The sequence below is a fragment of the Sus scrofa genome, unplaced genomic scaffold (assembly GCF_000003025.6).
Source record: "Sus scrofa isolate TJ Tabasco breed Duroc unplaced genomic scaffold, Sscrofa11.1 Contig1489, whole genome shotgun sequence".
NCBI lineage: Eukaryota > Metazoa > Chordata > Mammalia > Artiodactyla > Suidae > Sus > Sus scrofa.
This window is the reverse complement of record NW_018084891.1, coordinates 40271-58406: the sequence shown is the minus strand read 5'-3', so window position 1 is coordinate 58406 and position 18136 is coordinate 40271. Positions and strand designations below refer to the sequence as shown.

General features: G+C 35.8%; 1 protein-coding gene across 1 annotated transcript; it reads left to right on the top strand.

The window, feature by feature from the left end:
• Positions 1–252: 252 nt before the first annotated feature.
• LOC100514909 (olfactory receptor 4F15-like) lies at positions 253–1191 on the top strand. The gene has a single exon (XM_003128601.1). It carries the CDS (start codon positions 253–255, stop codon positions 1189–1191), a length of 939 nt encoding a protein of 312 aa, XP_003128649.1.
• The last annotated feature ends 16945 nt before the right edge of the window (positions 1192–18136 follow it).

Genomic DNA, 18136 nt, shown 5'->3' with positions numbered 1-18136 from the left:
AGAAGAAGAAGAATTTAGTACTAGTAGTTTGGAAAATCATAGTGCCTTATGGGATCCAGCTGACCTCTCTAAGTAGAAATCAGGTATGCATGTTGTGAAGATTACTTGCTTGTGTGAGATGCTAATATGATAGTTGATGTTTTCATGGACTGAAGGTGTTCTTTCTTGAATACTAATACTTGCCTAGGCAATGTTTGTTCATTTTCCTTCTTCCTTTAGGTTGCATGGAAACTGGTCCTGGTGTGTGAGGCAATGGATGTAAGGAATCACTCCATAGTATCAGAGTTTGTATTCCTGAGGTTCACCAATTCATGGGAGATCCAGCTTCTCCTTTTTGTCTTCTCCTTTTTGTTCTACTCTTCAAGCATGATGGGGAACCTTGTCATTGTGTTCACTGTAACCTTGGATTCTCATCTGCACTCCCCCATGTATTTCCTCCTGGCTAACCTTCCAGCCATTGATATGGTATTTTGCTCAATCACAGCCCCCAAAATGATTGGCAATATTTTCAAGAAGCACAAAGCCATCTCCTTTTGTGGATGTATTACCCAGATCTTCTTTACCCATGCTGCTGGGGGCACAGAGATGGTGCTGCTCATTGCCATGGCCTTTGACAGATACGTGGCCAAATGTAGGCCTCACCATTACCTGACCATCATAAATCCAAGAATATGTCTATGCTTTTTAGTGACTTCCTGGATCATTGGCCTTATCCATTCAATGGCTCAATTATTTTTTGTGGTGGATTTACCTTTTCGTGATCTGAATGTATTAGACAGTTTTTACTGTGACCTTTCACGGCTCCTCAAACTTGCCTGCACAGACACCCAGGAGTTGCAGTTCATGGTAACTGTCAACAGTGGGCTCCTTTCTATGGGCTCCTTTGTCTTGCTCATCATTTCCTATATCTTTATTCTGTTCACCATTTGGAAACATGCTTCTGGTGGTTCATCTAAGGCCCTTTCCACTTTGTCAGCTCACATCACTATGGTGGTTTTGTACTTTGGGCCACTGATATTTTTCTACACATGGCCTTCTCCCACATCACACCTGGATAAATATCTTGCTATTTTTGATGCATTTATCACTCCATTTCTGAATCCAGTCATCTACACACTCAGGAACAAAGAGATGAAAGTAGCAATGAGGAGGCTATTCAGTCATCTTGTGCATTACAGGAATATTTCCTGAGTGGATGGCTATGAAGATTCGGACCTATAAATTCTCACTCATGCTGGTTGCAGAAATGACATTATGTAATTTCAGAGAAATATTCAAGACTTAGGTCATCTTATATGCCTAGAAATATACTGTTTCTTAAACTATGGTATCTATTAAAAATTGGTAAATTAAAAATGATGTCATTCTTTGACACTCTGTACATCAAAGTGTTAAAAAACAAATCATATGTCCTTTGTAACCTACATGGTCTAAGAGAGTGCCATGTAATTGAACAAATAATCAAATTTTATCCTTTTTCTTTTCTTGAATAAACTGTTGATAAACTAGACATTCTTATTATCTTTCATCTGTTTACTACCTATACTGATTTTAATTCTCTTTGTTCCTACTTTGCCTATTTCCTCAGTTTATACATATTTTGCCTCCTTATGAAGCTTCTCTATCTGGTAGTCTGGGAAGTTGTCAATCATATGTTGGAATATTATAATTTAAAGCTAGGGTAGATTATCAGCACCATTAGTTCCAACCCCCTCAATTGCTCATGAGGAATTGAGAGGTAACTGTAGTTTGCCAAAGGACACACAGCCAGAAATTACCAGAGAGAGCCAGGTACCAGAAGCCATACCTCTGGTTGCCAGGCCATTGCCCTTTCACTTTCTTTTTTATTTTTTATTTTAAATTTTTCATCATTTATTTATGTATATATATTTTTCCTACTGTACATCATGGTGATCCTGTTACACATAGGTGTATACACTCTTTTTTCTCACATTACATGTTCCATCATAAATGACTAAACAGAGTTCCCAGTGCCACACAGCAGGATCCCATGGCTAATTCATCCCGAAGGCAACCTTCTGCATCTTTTTACCCCAAGCTTCCATTCCCTCCTACTCCCTCCCCCTCCCCCTTCCCCTTGGCAACCACAAGTCTATTCTCCAAGTCCATGATTTTCTTTTCTGTGGAAAGATTCCTTTGTGCCATATATTAGATTCCGGATATAAGTGATATCATATGGTGTTTGTCTTTCTCTTTTTGACTTACTTCACTCAGGATGAGAGTCTCTGGTACCATCCATGTTGCTGCAAATGACATTATTTTGTTCTTTTCTATGGCTGAGTAGTATTCTGTTGTATATATAATCCACATCTTCCTAATCCAATTGTCTGTCAATGGACATTTGGTTGTTTCCAGCTCTTGGCTATTGTGAAAAATGATGAAATGAACATGTGAGTGCATGTGTCTTTTTTAAGGAGAGTTTTGTCTGGAGTGGGATTGCTGAGTCATATTGTAGTTCTATGTATAGTTTTCTAAGATACCTCTATACTGTTCTCTGTAGTGGTTGTACCAGCATACATTCCCATCAACAGTGCAGGAGGGTTCCCTTTTCTCCACACCCCCTCCAGCATTTATTATTTGTGGACTTATTAATGATGGCCATTCTGACTGGTGTGAGGTGGTATCTCATGGTAGTTTTGATTTGCATTTCTCTAATAATCAGCGATGTTGAGCATTGTTTCAAGTGCTTGTTGGCCATCTGTACATCTTCCTTGGAGAAATGTCTATTCAGGTCTTTTGCCCATTTTTCCATTGGGTGATTGGCTTTTTTGCTGTTGAGTTGTCACTTTCAAATCAATTTTGTCTTCGAGTTTCTGCTTATGTTGTACTTGAGCTTTGCCTGAAGTTCTGTTTTAAAGGAGAGCTTTATACCTCGCATTTGTATTTCTTCTTACTAGCAACTTGTCATTACCATTTAGCACTTTATCAATTGTAAATCCATTTCTAATTTCTTTTTTCTTTTTATACTCTTTTTATTGTGGTTTATCATAGGACATTGGATATAGTACCCTGATTGTATTTCCTTGTTCAGGTCCTACCGAAGCCAAATTTTAAGCCATAGATTTAATTATGAAAAAAAAATATAATTGACTGTTAAATAGTATTCTTTTGTCTACAGTGGTGTTCAGAGAGATATTTGATTGAAATTCTATTTTGGAGGCTTGGAGTCCTCTCAAATGCTTACAATTAATGATGTTTTCTCTTTTGTGGGAAGCAAATGTGATCAGTGAATTGTGTACTCTGCTGAAGTAAGTCACATTAAAATCATTGTGTCTCTCCAAAAAGATAAATATAAAAATTTCAGCACATAGAAAATAAAATATTTATAAAATATTTATAAAATGTATTCACTTTTTCAAGAAATTGTGCAATCTGTTATTTAATTTGGTTACTAAATCATAGAAAGAAACCTAATAATTTTACCTTCTTTCATGAGCAGTGAAGTTGATTGTCATCATCTGTGTCCTAGGGGAGGTAGTAATTGATGTCACTCAGGTAGAGCTCTTCACAATTTAGGTATTATTCATTAAGTCTTATGAAGTGGATACTCTAGCTCATTTTACAGAGGAAGGGTCTGAGGCACAATTATGTTAAATATCTTCAAGGTTTATGAAGCAATAAGCCTGGACAGAGTCTTGCAGTTTTGATCCAGGATTTGTTATTTTAACTCCCGCACTATAATACATTTCTGATAATAAAAGATATCAGAATAGCTTCTTTACATGAAAAGAATCCCTTTTTGTGGACCTTCCTCTGGTTACTCCATCACCTCAAAATCCTATATTTAGTGGGATTAATAAATTCAAAAATATTTATCATGTATGTAAAACTAACTAAGCATCTTTTCTAGGCACTTAACTACTATCAAAGTTGAAATGCCAAAATTTCCCTGATATACTATACATGAAGGAGTCTAAAGGCTCAATAAGATAGTTAAATGGATCTATTATGTGTAACACCTTAAGATAACCACTTATGCTATCCTTCTGTTAGGGGATGAAGGACACGACATCACCAAGGCTGGTTTAATTAAAATGCCAGGAGGAAGGACTGTGCAACAGCTCTGTAAGAATACACTGCAGTGACTCTCCCTGTGTTTTTCCAGAAGGTACTCATGACTGTTTACTTATGTAATCACACAGCAGGAGAAAAGGAATATCACAACATATTGAGGACTCTTTGACACTGAATTTTTGACTTTAGTACTTGTTTTTCTGAAGGGTTATTGGGGCCCTCATGTTTAAATGGAGGCAAGTGGGTATTGGATACATAGAGTCCTGGTCCTAGATCTGGTACATAATGGGTCCACCAAATGAAAACCCACAGTGATGATTTCACCATTTCCTGTATGCGTAGTCTGAATGGAAATACTTGGTAATTGGCACAAATGCCACACTGTTTCCTTGCCCTGTGGGCTGTAGCTATTGTAGAGGAGAAGAACTGAAATTGTTCTACCTACAGTCCAAGAGAGTATTTCAAAAAGTATATTATGTTCTGTAGGGATAGTAAGGGCAAAAATATATCCAAAATATATAGGAATTTTGATCCAGCTTATCTCCATTTAATTCACCACTATGACCCCTACAAAAGCCAGACAGATTCTGGAGGATGATAATGGACTATTGTAAATTTAACCCAGTAGGAGTCTTAATGGGAGCTGCTGTACCAAAGGTGCTATCTTTGCTAGAGCAGATTAGGATGGCCTCGGGTTATGTGATACATGTTCTTTGATTTGGTAAGTTTTTTTTCCACTCTGGGTGATTTTCTTTCCCATTCTTCCTTTAAAAAGGAGAATTAGAAATAGTTAGCATGTACATGGAATGAAAAGGGGCATATTTACTGTTTTACCCTTTGTCATATACAGTCTGAAGGGATATCGATCATCTGAACATTTTAAAGATCATTATAATTATCTATTACATTAACGGCATCTTGCCATCAAAACATTTAAGGAAGAAATGGCAATTACCTTGGAAGCTTAGATAATGCATATGTGTTTTCAAGGGAGGGAATGAATTCTATGAAGAATGAGAAAATTGCCACGTCATTAAAGCTGTAGGACTTCACAAAAGGGATCAAGGACTTAAATGTAAGACCTGAAATTATAAAATTCCTGGAAGAAAACATAGAGCAAAAATTTCTTGGTCTTGCTCATGGTAGTGCTTTATTGAATAAGACACCAAATGCACATGCAACAAGAGGTAAAATGAACAAGTGGGACTATATCAAATTAAAGAACGTCTACATAGTAAAGGAAACAATCATTAAATTGAAAAGGCACCTTATAGATAGAGAGAAAATATTTGCAAACCATATATCTTTTAAGGGGTTACTATCCCAAATATATAAGGAACACATACAATTCAACAGCAAAAAAATAAATAAATAAAAATAAAAAATAAAAGTAGACCAAGGACCTGAATAGATGCAAACATTCTCAACAAAATTTTAGCCATCTGAATCCAAGAACACATAAAACAGATCATACACCACGACCAGGTGGGATTCATCCCAGGTGCACAAGGATGGTTCAACATATGCAAATCAATCAGTGTCATACACCATATTAACAAAAGAAAAGTCAAAAACCACATGATCATCTCAATAGATACAAAAAAAGCATTTTGACAAAGTCCAACATCCACTCATGATAAAAATTCTTACCAAAGTGGGTATAGAGGTACCCATTCCTTAACATAATCAAAGCCATTTATGACAAACCCACAGCAAATATAATACTCAATGGAGAAAAGCAGAAAGCCTTCCCACTAAAATCTGGAACAAGACAAGGATGCCCACTCTCACTACTGTTATTCAACATAGTACTGGAAGTACTAGCCATAGCAATCAGACAAACAAAAGAAAGAAAAGGCATCCAAATAGGAAGAGAGGAGGTAACACTGTCACTGTATGCAGATGACATGATACTATACATAGGAAACCCTAAGGACTCAACCCAAAAACTACTTGAACTGATCAACAAATTCAGCAAAGAAGCAGGATATAAGATTAACATTCAGAAATCAGTCCCATTTCTGTATACTGGCGATGAAATATTAGAAAAGGAATACAAAAATATAATACCTTTTAAAATTGCACCCCCCAAGATCAAATATCTGGGAATACACCTGCCCAAGTAGTTAAAGGATTTATATGCCAAGAACTGTAAAACATTAATCAAGGAAATTAAAGAGGATGTAAAGAAATGGAAAGATATTCCATGCTCCTTGGTTAGAAAAATCAATATTATAAAAATGGCCAAACTACCCAAAGAAATCTACAGATTCAGTGCAATCTCTATCAAGTATCATTCACTTTAAACACTTTAAATACTTACAATTATATTTGTCAGTTCCTCAAGCTGGAAAAAAAATTTAGGAGTTCGATGGTCTGAGGAATGTCAGAATATGCTCTTCAAAGTAAAAGAAAAATTTTTTCACATTTCACACCTCCAATTACTAATTAAGAAGCACAGTGCCTGGTAGGTTACTTCTGTTTCTGGAAGAAACATATTCTGTATAAGATACTACTCTAAGCCATGTACTGAAAGATATGAAAGATTGTAAGCTTTCAGAGGGGTACAGATCTGCAAGAGGTTTTTTTCATTGAAGTATAATTGATTTATAATGTGTTAGTTTCTGGTGTACAGCAAAGTGATTCAGTTATATATATATAAAGAATATGAATATATTTTTTCATATTCTTTTCCATTATAGGTTATTATACAATAGTGAATATAGTTCTATATGTTATAGAGTTGGTACTTGCTTTTTATCTATTTTACATACATATCTATTTTGTATATAGTAGTTTGTATCTGCTAATCCCAAACTTCTAATTTATCCCTCTCTCCTCTTCCTCTTTGGTAACAATAAATTTATTTTCTATGTCTGTGTGTCTATTTCTGTTTTGTAAATAAATCTGTTTGTGTCATATTTTAGATTCTACATATTAGTGATATTGGATGATATTTGTCTTTCTCTGTCGGACTTACTTCACTTAGTATGATAATCTCTAGTTGCATCCATGTTGCTGCAAATGGCAATATTTCATTTTTTATGGCTGAGTAATCTATATATAGATATATATATATATCTCACATCTTCTTTATACATTCATCTCTCAGTGGGCATTTAGATTTGTCCCAAATCTTGGATCTTGTAAACAATGCTGCTGTTAACATTGAGGTGCATGTATCTTTTCAAACTAGAGTTTCCTCAGGAGTGTAATTGCTGTATCATATGGTAACTCTATTTTTAGTTTTTTAGGAACCTCTATATTGTTTCCCATAGTGGCTCCACCAATTTGTGTTCTCACGAACAGTATAGGAAGGTTGCCTTTTCTCCACACCCTCTCCAACATTTATTCTCTGTAGACTTTTTAATGATGGCCATTCTGACTGGTATAAGGTGATACCTGTAGTTTTGATTTGCATTTCTCTAATAATCAGCAATACTGAGCAACTTTTCATGTGCCTATTGGCCATCTGTACATCTCCTTTGGAGAAATATCTGTTTAGGTCTTCTGCCCATTTTTTGATTGGGTTTGATTTTGTTGTTGTTGTTGTTGCTTTTGAGTTATATGAGCTGTTTATGTATTTTGGAAATTAAGCCCTTGTTGAAAACATCATTTGCAAATATTTTCTCCCAGTCTGTAGGTTGTCTTTTCATTTAGTTTATGGTTTTCTTTGCTGTGAAAAAGCTTATAAGTTTGATTTGGTCCCATTTGTTTATTTTCACTTTCATTTCTATTGCCTTGGGAGACTAAGAAAACATTGCTATGATTTTTGTCAGAGAGTGTTTTTTCTGTGTTCTCTTCTGGAAATGTGTTTTTGTGATACTTCCGGACTTTGTAAGTATATCTCTTCTAGTTGGACATACCCCTGAGATACTAGAAACACTGGTATTGAGAAGAGAAAGGATGTAAAGTTTATAGCAATCATCACCAATTGCAGAATCACAACAAAAATTTTTACATTTCTGAATCAACCGTTTCCTGAGGATTATAGAGTAATTAAAATATAGGCATGAAACTGAATCAGAATCAAGTTGTAAAAAAGCACTGGTTTTATCCACGTATGTCAGTTTTATCACAAGGCAGGATTTGAAAACTCTTTTGCCTTCCCAACTCTGCAGGACTGAGTTGTGCCTGGTAAAGAAAAATCTGGAGTAAACTAGCTGAGCTCGTTGTAAAATGAAGGAGTGGATTTATTGAAACATAAACTAGTAATTTTTCTGTCACTTTGAAGGATCGCAGTGTTGTCATTGTTTTCTAACAAAGGCAGTCAAGTCAGATGGCTGATTACTCCCATGTGATTACTTGGTACTTGGCCCAGTGGTACTTGGGGCAGAGGGGCAATGTTAATTTACTAATGACTATACCTTGTCTCTTAAATGTCTTTTTCCTATAACAATGTAGACAGAGCTGTGGGGCTTTCCGAGGTGATGCCCATCTGGCAAACTTTGGTTTATCTGTTGGTTGGTCAGAGCTTGTACCCTGGCTTCTGAAGCTGAGTTGGGTGCCTGGAGGTGGGTACCACTGGCTCTGGCCAGCTCCTGGGTTTGACTATCCATTTGGAGTGGTTTGGGGGACCCAAAGCCTTTGCTTCTCTTGGTGTGTCCCTGACAGCAGACAAAGCCTCATGCTACCCTCAGTTTCCCCCTTTATTTCTTTTGAATGACCAATTTTTCATAGTACTTGTCCTGATTGTTTTCATGGTGTTCAAATCTATATTTTTGGTATGTAGAGGGAAATAATTTTCTCAGTACAGATCACTAATAAATGTTGTATTAAACAGTCATGAAATAGTTCTTGTTTAATAAAAGGACATGTAAAATTAATACAGTCATGGGTTGCCACAAAACATAGCAACATACCATGGATGCAAATGAAAGAGAAGGAGTTGGCATAGGACTCTTGGATCTCCTGGATCAATCACATACTGCACCACTCAGAATCTACTGGTCTAATAGAACAGTGGAATAGCTTACTGCATTTGCAGCCAAAGCATCAGCTTAGAGTTGATATTTTGAGATATATGCATGTAAATACAGGTAATAAATAATTATTTGGTGCTCCTTGCCCCAGTAGGTAGCATACATGGGTCCAAGATATAAGGTATGGTTGAAATTTTGAGCTTCCTATCCCTGAAATTCTGGACACTGTAAATTTGGAAGTTCTAGTTGTAATAGCAAAAGGAAACATTTCTACCACAGATGCAAGGGTTCCATTAAATTTTGTTCTATGGATATTTCCTAAGATATTCAGTCTTCTTGCACTAAAAACAAATAGGAAAGAAGAGGAATCACCAGCCTGGCAGGGATAATTGATCATTAAGAAGAAGTAAGGCTATTGTTATACAAGGAAAGGAGGGAAAAAACTCTTTGGCACCAGTTGATCCACATACATGACTTTAAAAGTCCCTTAACCAATTTGTTGGCAAATGGACAGATGCAACAGCCATGGCTTGATTAACACAGCAAACAGGCTCTTGGAGTGCTATGCATCACAACTTAGGAGGGATATGAGTACCAGTTATGTACTCAGAACCCACTTCAGGAGCAGGTGTTGTCATTCATCCCTTTAACTTTCTCATGAAAGATGCCCAAATAATGAAGTTCAGTAAAGTCCTGGAGGAGCTACTCCTAGAACTCAAATGAAGCAACAAGATGCAAGTGTTAAGGGTGGATGTCGTGTGCTATGCTCTGCCACTCAGATCCCCTCTCTGGTACAGAAGAATTTATTCCCCCAGCTGTTGGGAGGGTTGTTGTCTGATATCTTTCATTATTCTGCCATTTTTGGAATGTGCTTGGCAAAAAGAAAGCTGATATACCCAATGTCATGCTCTCATTATTTGTAAATTTGCATCCAGTAATTGCTTAACAGTTCACTTGGGACAATTCTAGAAGCTCATTCCAGGTTCAGAGCTCCTTGCAAGGTTGGCTGAGGCCTGGTAACTGTACCATCCTCCAGCTGCTCCTCTTCTACATCTTGCTTAATTTCCTAACTCCAAACAGGAATTGATCCAGATAGCCCTTCCTAAAAAGCTTCCTGTGTGCTGATCTTCATCTCAGAATTTCTTCCTTGGCAGTCCAAACTTTGACACAGTTTTCCTGATTCTTCTCATATTATTGTCAGAGAGAGTACTTGAAGGTTTTGGTATCATATGGAATATTATGTTGGTACATTACATTAATGGTTTCATGCTAATTAGACCTTGTGAGCTAGAACTAATAAACACTCTAGACACCTTAGTACGACTCATGTATGCCAGATGATGAGAGGAATCCATCAGAATTTCAGTGGCCTTTCACATCAGTGACATAATCAAGTGGTTTGGAGCACACCAGGGTATCTCTTCAAAAGTTCCTATGCCTTGCAATATCCAGCAGTGAAAGAAGCCCAATACTTGGTGAACTTCTTTGTATTTTGGAGGCAACATATGCCATACTTGAGTGTATTGCTGTGATCTGTTTATTGGCTAATTCATAAAATTTCCAGTTTTGAATTGTAGCTGGAGTAAGAAAAAGCTCCACAGACACTTTGGAATATAAAAGCAATGCTGAGGAGTAGGAGGATCAGCATCCCATGGTCTCCTTTCACTACATCTCTATCTTTGGACATTGGGAATTCCTGATGACCAATAAACAATGGAAAAAATACAGCCTGGTTATGAATAGTTATATATGTTATGATGGCATCAACTGTAAGTAAATAGCCATTACATTAAATTCTACTCTTCTCCTTAGAGATTACCTTGAAGGATAGTGATGAAGGAAAAACTTTCTAATGGGCAAAACCTCAGGGAATAACTTTAGTTGTACACTTCCCTTGGAAGGAAATGTGGCTTATGGTACAAATATTACTAACTGTGGGCAGGCCTAATGGTTTGTTTGGTTCTTTAGGGTCGAAGAAGGAATAAGCTAAAAAGGATTGGCATAGAGTTCTGTGGAGAGGTATGTGGATAGACTTCTCAGAAAAGCAGAGAATGACAGAATTCATACCCATGTAAAAGCCTGTTAGAAGTTATTCACTGTACAGGAGTGAAATGACCTGCCTCTGTAAATGTCAGTCAGCCTCTTTCCCCAGCTATTCTAGAGTGCTTAATTGGTCCTAAAAGTGGGCATAGCAGCTCATTGACATCTCCACATAAAATCGGCAACATACATGTCCCCTCATTAGGCTTATCTCTCTACCATAACTGCGAAGTGCTCAAGCAGCAGTGCAAAAGTAAATGGTCAGCACCCTGCATAGTATCGAATTTCACCCTACTCTGGGAGGACTAGCTGCCTACCTTGTGGCAGGCTGAATAGAGTTCAAAACCCTTCTTTTATGGAATGTGGAGATGCTTATCTCTATAGAGATATTTATCCATCTCTGTCTTTCTTTATCTCACTATCTCTAATCTCACTTCCTATGGAGAAAAATGTGTTTATACATCATATATACACACATTTTATAAATATGAATTTAATATAAAATATTATAAACATAACTACTTATAAATTATTCATTATTAATAATATATAAATTACATATAAGTACATACCATGTGTAATACATATATAAAATAACTAAAATCTTTCTATCATATATGTAATATGTCATAATATATATTATAATTACATAATATAAATTATCTATTTATTTGAGGTACTTTTTCTTTATTATTCACAGGGATGCTGCCAGCACTACCATTTATTGATTCATTGAATACACTTAGTGCTTTATCTGTTGCAGTAATGTTACAAAATTGCATCTGGATTTATTTTTATAGGAGGTGAAGTATAATCATGGGCTTACACCTATAGCATTCACTGGACATATTCACATTCCAACATCCAGAAATAACTAGCATGATAGAGTAGTGGAGTGACCTAGAGAACACTCAGCCTTTGTATGAACGAACACCTTACTAGTTTAGAATGCTGTCTGTTTGACACGGTACGTATCTTAAACCAGCGTTCAATATATACATTGCTATCTCTTTAAAGCTGGAATATATGAACCCAAGTGGAAAAAGTTACTCTAACAATAAGCCAAAATAATTTACTGGTAAAATTCATGTGTCCTATTCTTTTAAACTTTGGTTTAGTAGGTTCAGAGGTCCTAGTACCCCAAGGAAGGATGTTTCCAAAGGGAGCACAGCTGAGACTACTCCTTTACCACTTTGGGCTCTTCATGTCCCTGAACCAGGAAACTGAAAAGATCTAACTCGGACAATTGTGGAGCCTTAGGCAAGAGTAAAAATGGAAATTTGTAAGCTATATGTTGGAATATTTAAAAGTTATAAATCAAAGTAACAAAATATTGAGTGCAGAAAATTCTGTCCTTCTTTGTCAAAAAAATACATGACAACTATATATACATATCTATACAAATCCTAGACAGTCAGGTTTATAGACTTGGGGAAGTTTGAAAAGATACTGCTGAGTTGGGGGGACCAGAACATGATCTAGAAGGATGGACAAAGTCTTCAGGTGGACATGGCTCTTTGGTTCCTTGAAATATTCACACCATGGTGAAGGGCATCCCTGAGGAGGGACCAATTTAAGGTCTTCTAGAAGACAGGGACCAGGGCAGAGGATTCTCTCATTTGAGTCTAAGGACAGCACTGCATGTCAGATTGACAGTCAACAATTATTAGAGGGAAATTTGGTTTCTATTCCACAACAGGGACAAGGACTATTAAGTCCAGAATTCGGGAGCTTCATTGGAGTGCTTAATACTGCTGCTTTGCCAAGCAGTTCTCTTCAATGGAAAATAGTGGCTTCATATTAAACAAAGGACCATCTCAAGACTGATAACGTATAGGAATAAAATTGTACTTATCCCACCAAGTAGAGTATGCTCTCCAGATTAGGTACTGATGGAAGTTAAGCAGAAATGAAGGATTCTTTTATCAAAATAAGCCTCATAAACAGCTATACAAATAGAGATTTTTTAATTGATGTTTTTCTCATTAAAGTATAGGTGATTTACAGTGTTTTAGGTATTCAGCAAAGTAATTCAGTTATCAGATTCTTTTCAGATTCTTTTCCCATATTACAAGATATTAAATATAGTGCTATACAGTAAGTCCTTGTTTTTTTATTTTTTATATAGCAATGGTATATGTTAATCCCAAATTCTAAATTTCTCCCTTCCTCCCACCTTTCCCATATGGTAATCACAAGTTTGCATTCTATGTCTGTGAGTCTATTTCTGTTTTGTAAATATGTTCACCTGTATCACTTTTTTTTTGATTCCACATATAGGTAATATCATATGATATTCATCTTGATCTGTCTCACTTCATTTACTATGATCATCTCTAATCTATCCATGTTGCTGCAAATAGCTTTATTTCATTCTTTTTATGGCTGAGTAGTATTCCATCGTATATATATTCCACATCTTTTTATCCATTCATCCACTTATAGACCATGTCTCAGCTATTATTAATAGTGCTGAATGAATATTGGAGTGCATTATATTTTCTCTTTTATGTATTTTTTAATTAAAGTGTAGTTGATTTACAATGTTGGGCCAATTTCTCCTGTATAGCATAGTGATCCAATCATGCGTATATACCTACATTTTTTTTTTAATATTACCTCCTATCATGTTCTATCCCAAAAGACTGGATATAGTTCCCTGTGCTATACAGTAGGACCCTATTGCTTATCCATTCTAAATGTAACAGTTTACATCTACTAACCCCAAACTCCTGGTCCATCCCACCCCCTTCTGCCTCTCTCTTGGCAACCACAAGTCTGTTCCCTATGTCTGTGAGCCTGTTTCTGTCTTGTAGATAGGTCCATTTTGCCAATTTTGTATACCACAGATAAGTGATACATATGGTATGTGTCTTTCTCTCTATGACTTATTTCACTTAATATAAGAATCCCTAGTTGCATCCATGTTGCTGCTAATGACATTATTGCATTCTTTTTAAGGCCAAGTAGTATTCCACTGTATGTATATAGAGTGTCTTAATCCATTTTTCTGGATATGAATGTTTAGATTGTTTCCATGTCTTAGCTATTGAGAGTAGTGCTGCAGTGAACATAAGGGTGCATGGCATATGCCCAGGAGTAGAATTGCTAGATCATATAGTACCTCTATTTTTAGTTTTTTAAGGACACTCCATTCTGTTCTCCATAGTGGCTACAACAAATTACATTCCCGCCAACAGTGTAGGAGGGTTCCCCTTTCTCCCCAATATTTATTGTTTATAGACAATTTGATGGTGGCCATTCTGACTGGTATGAAATGATATCTCAATGTAGTTTTGATTTGCATTTCTCTGAAAATCAGCAGTGTTATGCATCTTTTTCACGTGCTTTTTGGCCATTTGTCTGTCTTCTTTGGAGGAATGTCTATTTAAATTTTCTGACCATTTTTTTTAAATATTGAGCTGCATGAGCTGTTTGCATATATTGGAGTTTAATCCCTTTTCAGTCACTGTGTATGCAAAGATTTTTCCCCTCTTCTGTGGTGTATCTTTTCATTTTGTTTATGGTTTCCATTGCTGTGCAAAAGTTTTTGTTTAGTTAGGTCCCATTTGTTTGTTTTTGCTTTTATTTTCATCACTCTAGGAGGTCAATCCAAAATAATATTCCTGTGATTTATGGTGAAGAGTGTTTTGCCTGTGTTTTCCTTTAAGAGTTTTATAGTTTTTGGTCTCACATTTAGGTCTTTAATTCATTTTGAGTTTATTTTTGTGTGTGGTGTTAGGGTATATTCTAATTTGATTCTTTTACATGTAGAGGAGCAGTTTTCCCAACATCTCTTATTGAAGAGACTATCTTTTCTCCATTGAATATTCTTGCCTCCTGTGTGGTAGATTAATTGATGATAGATTCATGAGTTTATTTCAGGGCTTTCTATCCTGTTCCATTGATCTCCATTTCTGTTTTTGTAGCAGTACCATACTGTTTTGATGACTGTAGCTTTGTAGTATGATCTGAAGTCAGGGAGCCTGATTCTTCCAGCTCCATTTTTCTTTCTCAGGACAACTTTGGTTATTTGAGGTCTTTATGCTTCCACACAAATTTAAAATTTTTTTGTTCAAGTTCTGTGAAAAATGTCACTGGTGATTTGATAGTGATTGCCTTGAATATTTAGATTGCCTTGGATAGTATAGCATTTTTGACATTAGTGATTCTTCCAATCCAAGAATGTGCTATATCTTTCCCTTGGTTTGTGCATCTTTGATTTCTTTCCTCAGTGTCATAGTTTTCATAGTACAGGTCTTTTTGTATGCTTAGGTAGGCTTTTTCCTAAATATTTTAATCTTTTTAATGCAATGGTAAATGGAATTGTTTCTTTAAATTCTTTTTCAGTTCTTTCATTGTTAGTGTATATAGTGCAAGAAATTTCTTATATTAATTTTTATCCTAGAACTTTACCAAATTCATTGATGAGCTCTAGTAGTTTTCTGGGGGCTTCTATGTATTGTATCATGTCATCTGCAAACAGTGATAGTTTTACTTCTTCTTTTCCAATATGGATTCCTTGTGTATCTTTTTCTTCCCTGATTGCCATGGCTAGGACTTCCAAAAAAATATTGAATGACAGTGGCAAGACTGTACATCCTTGTCCTGTTCCTGATCTTAGTGGAAATGCTTTCAGCTTTTCACCATTGAGTATGATGTTAGTTGTGGTTTGTAACATATGGCCTTTATGTTGAGGTATGTTCCCTCTGTGCCCACTTTCTTGAGAGTTTTTATCATACATATGTGTTGAATATTGTCAAAAGCATGTTCAGCATCTATTGAGATGATTATATGCTTTTCATTCTTCAATTTGTTAATATTGTGTATCACACTGATTGATTTGCAGATATTGAAAAATCCTTGTATCCCTGAGATAAATCTCACTTGATCATAGTGTATGATCCTTCTCAAGTATTATTGGATTCTGTTTGCCAGTATTCTGCTGAGGATTTTTGCATCTCTGTTCATCAGTGATATTAACCTATGATTTTCCTTTTTGTGATATTTTTGTCTGGTTTTGGTATCAGGGTGATTCTGGCTTCCTGGAAGGGTTCAGAAGCATTCCTTCCTCTGAGATTTTTTGGAATAATTTCAAAAAGATAGGCATTAACTTTTCTCTAAATGTTTGGTAAAATTCACCTGTGAAGCCATCTGACCCTGGACCTTTGTTTCTTTGGAGTTTTTAAATTATTGATTCAATTTCAGCACTTCAGGACTAGTAATTTATCTGTTCATATTTTCTATCATTTCCTAGTTCAATCTTAGGAGATTATATTTTTCTAAGAAGTTGTTCATTCCTTCTAGGTTGTCCATTTTATGGGCATATATTTTCTCATGGTAGTCTCTTATCCTTTGTGTTTCTGTGTTCAGTTGTAACCTGACCATGCCTTTTTTTTTTTTTTTTTTTTTTTTCGGTCCTGGCAGGATTCTGACTGAGAGGAGTATACAAAATTGAAGATAAAATATGCACCATCCTGAAGTACTTTTCAAAAGAATTTATTGTCTATTTGTTCAGACACCTACATATAGATAGAGATAGGTATTTACTGCACAACAACACAATGGACATGCTGTTTCGCTGTCCAGAGTTTCATTCAAAAATGTGTATGATTTTCTTTAACTATATAGAATTTGAACTTGTTTTCAATGCCTTCAAAAATTTGACTGTATGGCTCTATCATAATGTGTTAAATTTATCATCAATTGGTATATGTTTTAGTTCTTTCATTCACTTTTAAGATATTCTCACTGAAACAAACTTTTATATAGCTATGTATTTGTACACAACCACAATTACTTTTTTTAATCTTTCTGGGGCTGCAGCCACGGCATATGGAGGTTCCCAGGCTAGGAGTCGAATCAGAGCTACAGCCACTTGCCTACACCAGAGCCATGGCAAGGTGGGATCTGAGTTGTGTCTGTGACCTACACCACAGCTCACAGCAACGCTGGATCCTTAACCCACTGAGTGAGGCTAGGGAGTCAAAACCACATTCTCATAGATGCTAGTTGGGTTCATTAACTGCTGAGCCACAACAGGAACTCCCACATCCACAATTACTTAATGTATGAATGTATAGAAATGAAGTCTTCTGTACAGTATTCTAGTATTTGAACAATATGAAAAATTAATCACATTGGCTTTTTTGGAGATGTTAAGATGATTATAGTTAATTTTTGAGTTATTATTTACCTATTTTCAGAGGTTATTTCTAATTGGTAATTACCGATGGGGCCCTACTCTACAGCACAGGGAACTATGTGTTTTTAGGTCACTTTGCTGTACAACAGAAATTGAAGAAACATTGTAAATAAACTATGCTTGAATAAAAGATGGTAATTATCAATATTTATAAAATTTCCAACAAACTAACACAGAGATATTTTTAAAGTATTCCACTTTTGTTTCCCTCTTTCTCTCTAGTGTCTTATTATGAGTTTTTAGATCCTTTGGTTGCTCTGGTCAAACCATTTAGTTCCCTAGGGGTAAAGTCCCCTGATCCATAAGCTCTAACCTAAAATGTTTTTGCAGTATCATTTGGTTACTGTTTTCTTGAGCTGTAATTAGCTTCATTTCTTCTTACATCAGGATTTTATATGGCATTTTGTTTTGGAGAACATAGGAAAGTCTCAGCTTCCCTAATGATGATGTTCTCTTTATACAGGTAAAATGGGAGGATGTAAATAAATTTAACAATGCAAGGTGTGGCTTTAGTTTCAGACACAATATTTGTTGTTTTAATTGCTTTGAATATGAGTAATATCCTCAAGTGTATGAGTGTTATCCTAACACAACGTAGATAGACTCCAGGATAAGGAATTGAATAGTACAGAAGAATAATTGTATGAAAGTATATAGACACATTGCAAAAGGTTAACTGACTTTGACTTTAAGTTAGTATCACATTGTTCTTAGGGTAATGTGAAAGATATTAGCAAAAGTCAAATGGTGTTATAATATTTTGGGTCATCATAGGTGGCAATTAATCATTCTGTTCCTAATGCTGATTAAATGAATGTTTCTTACTCTCTGCCACTTGATGAACAGGCAAGAAAAATGACTGAAATGTGAAAATATTTTTAAAAGGTAATCGTGTTTTCTTTCCATTAGCCTTCCTAGAGAGATGTGTATAAAA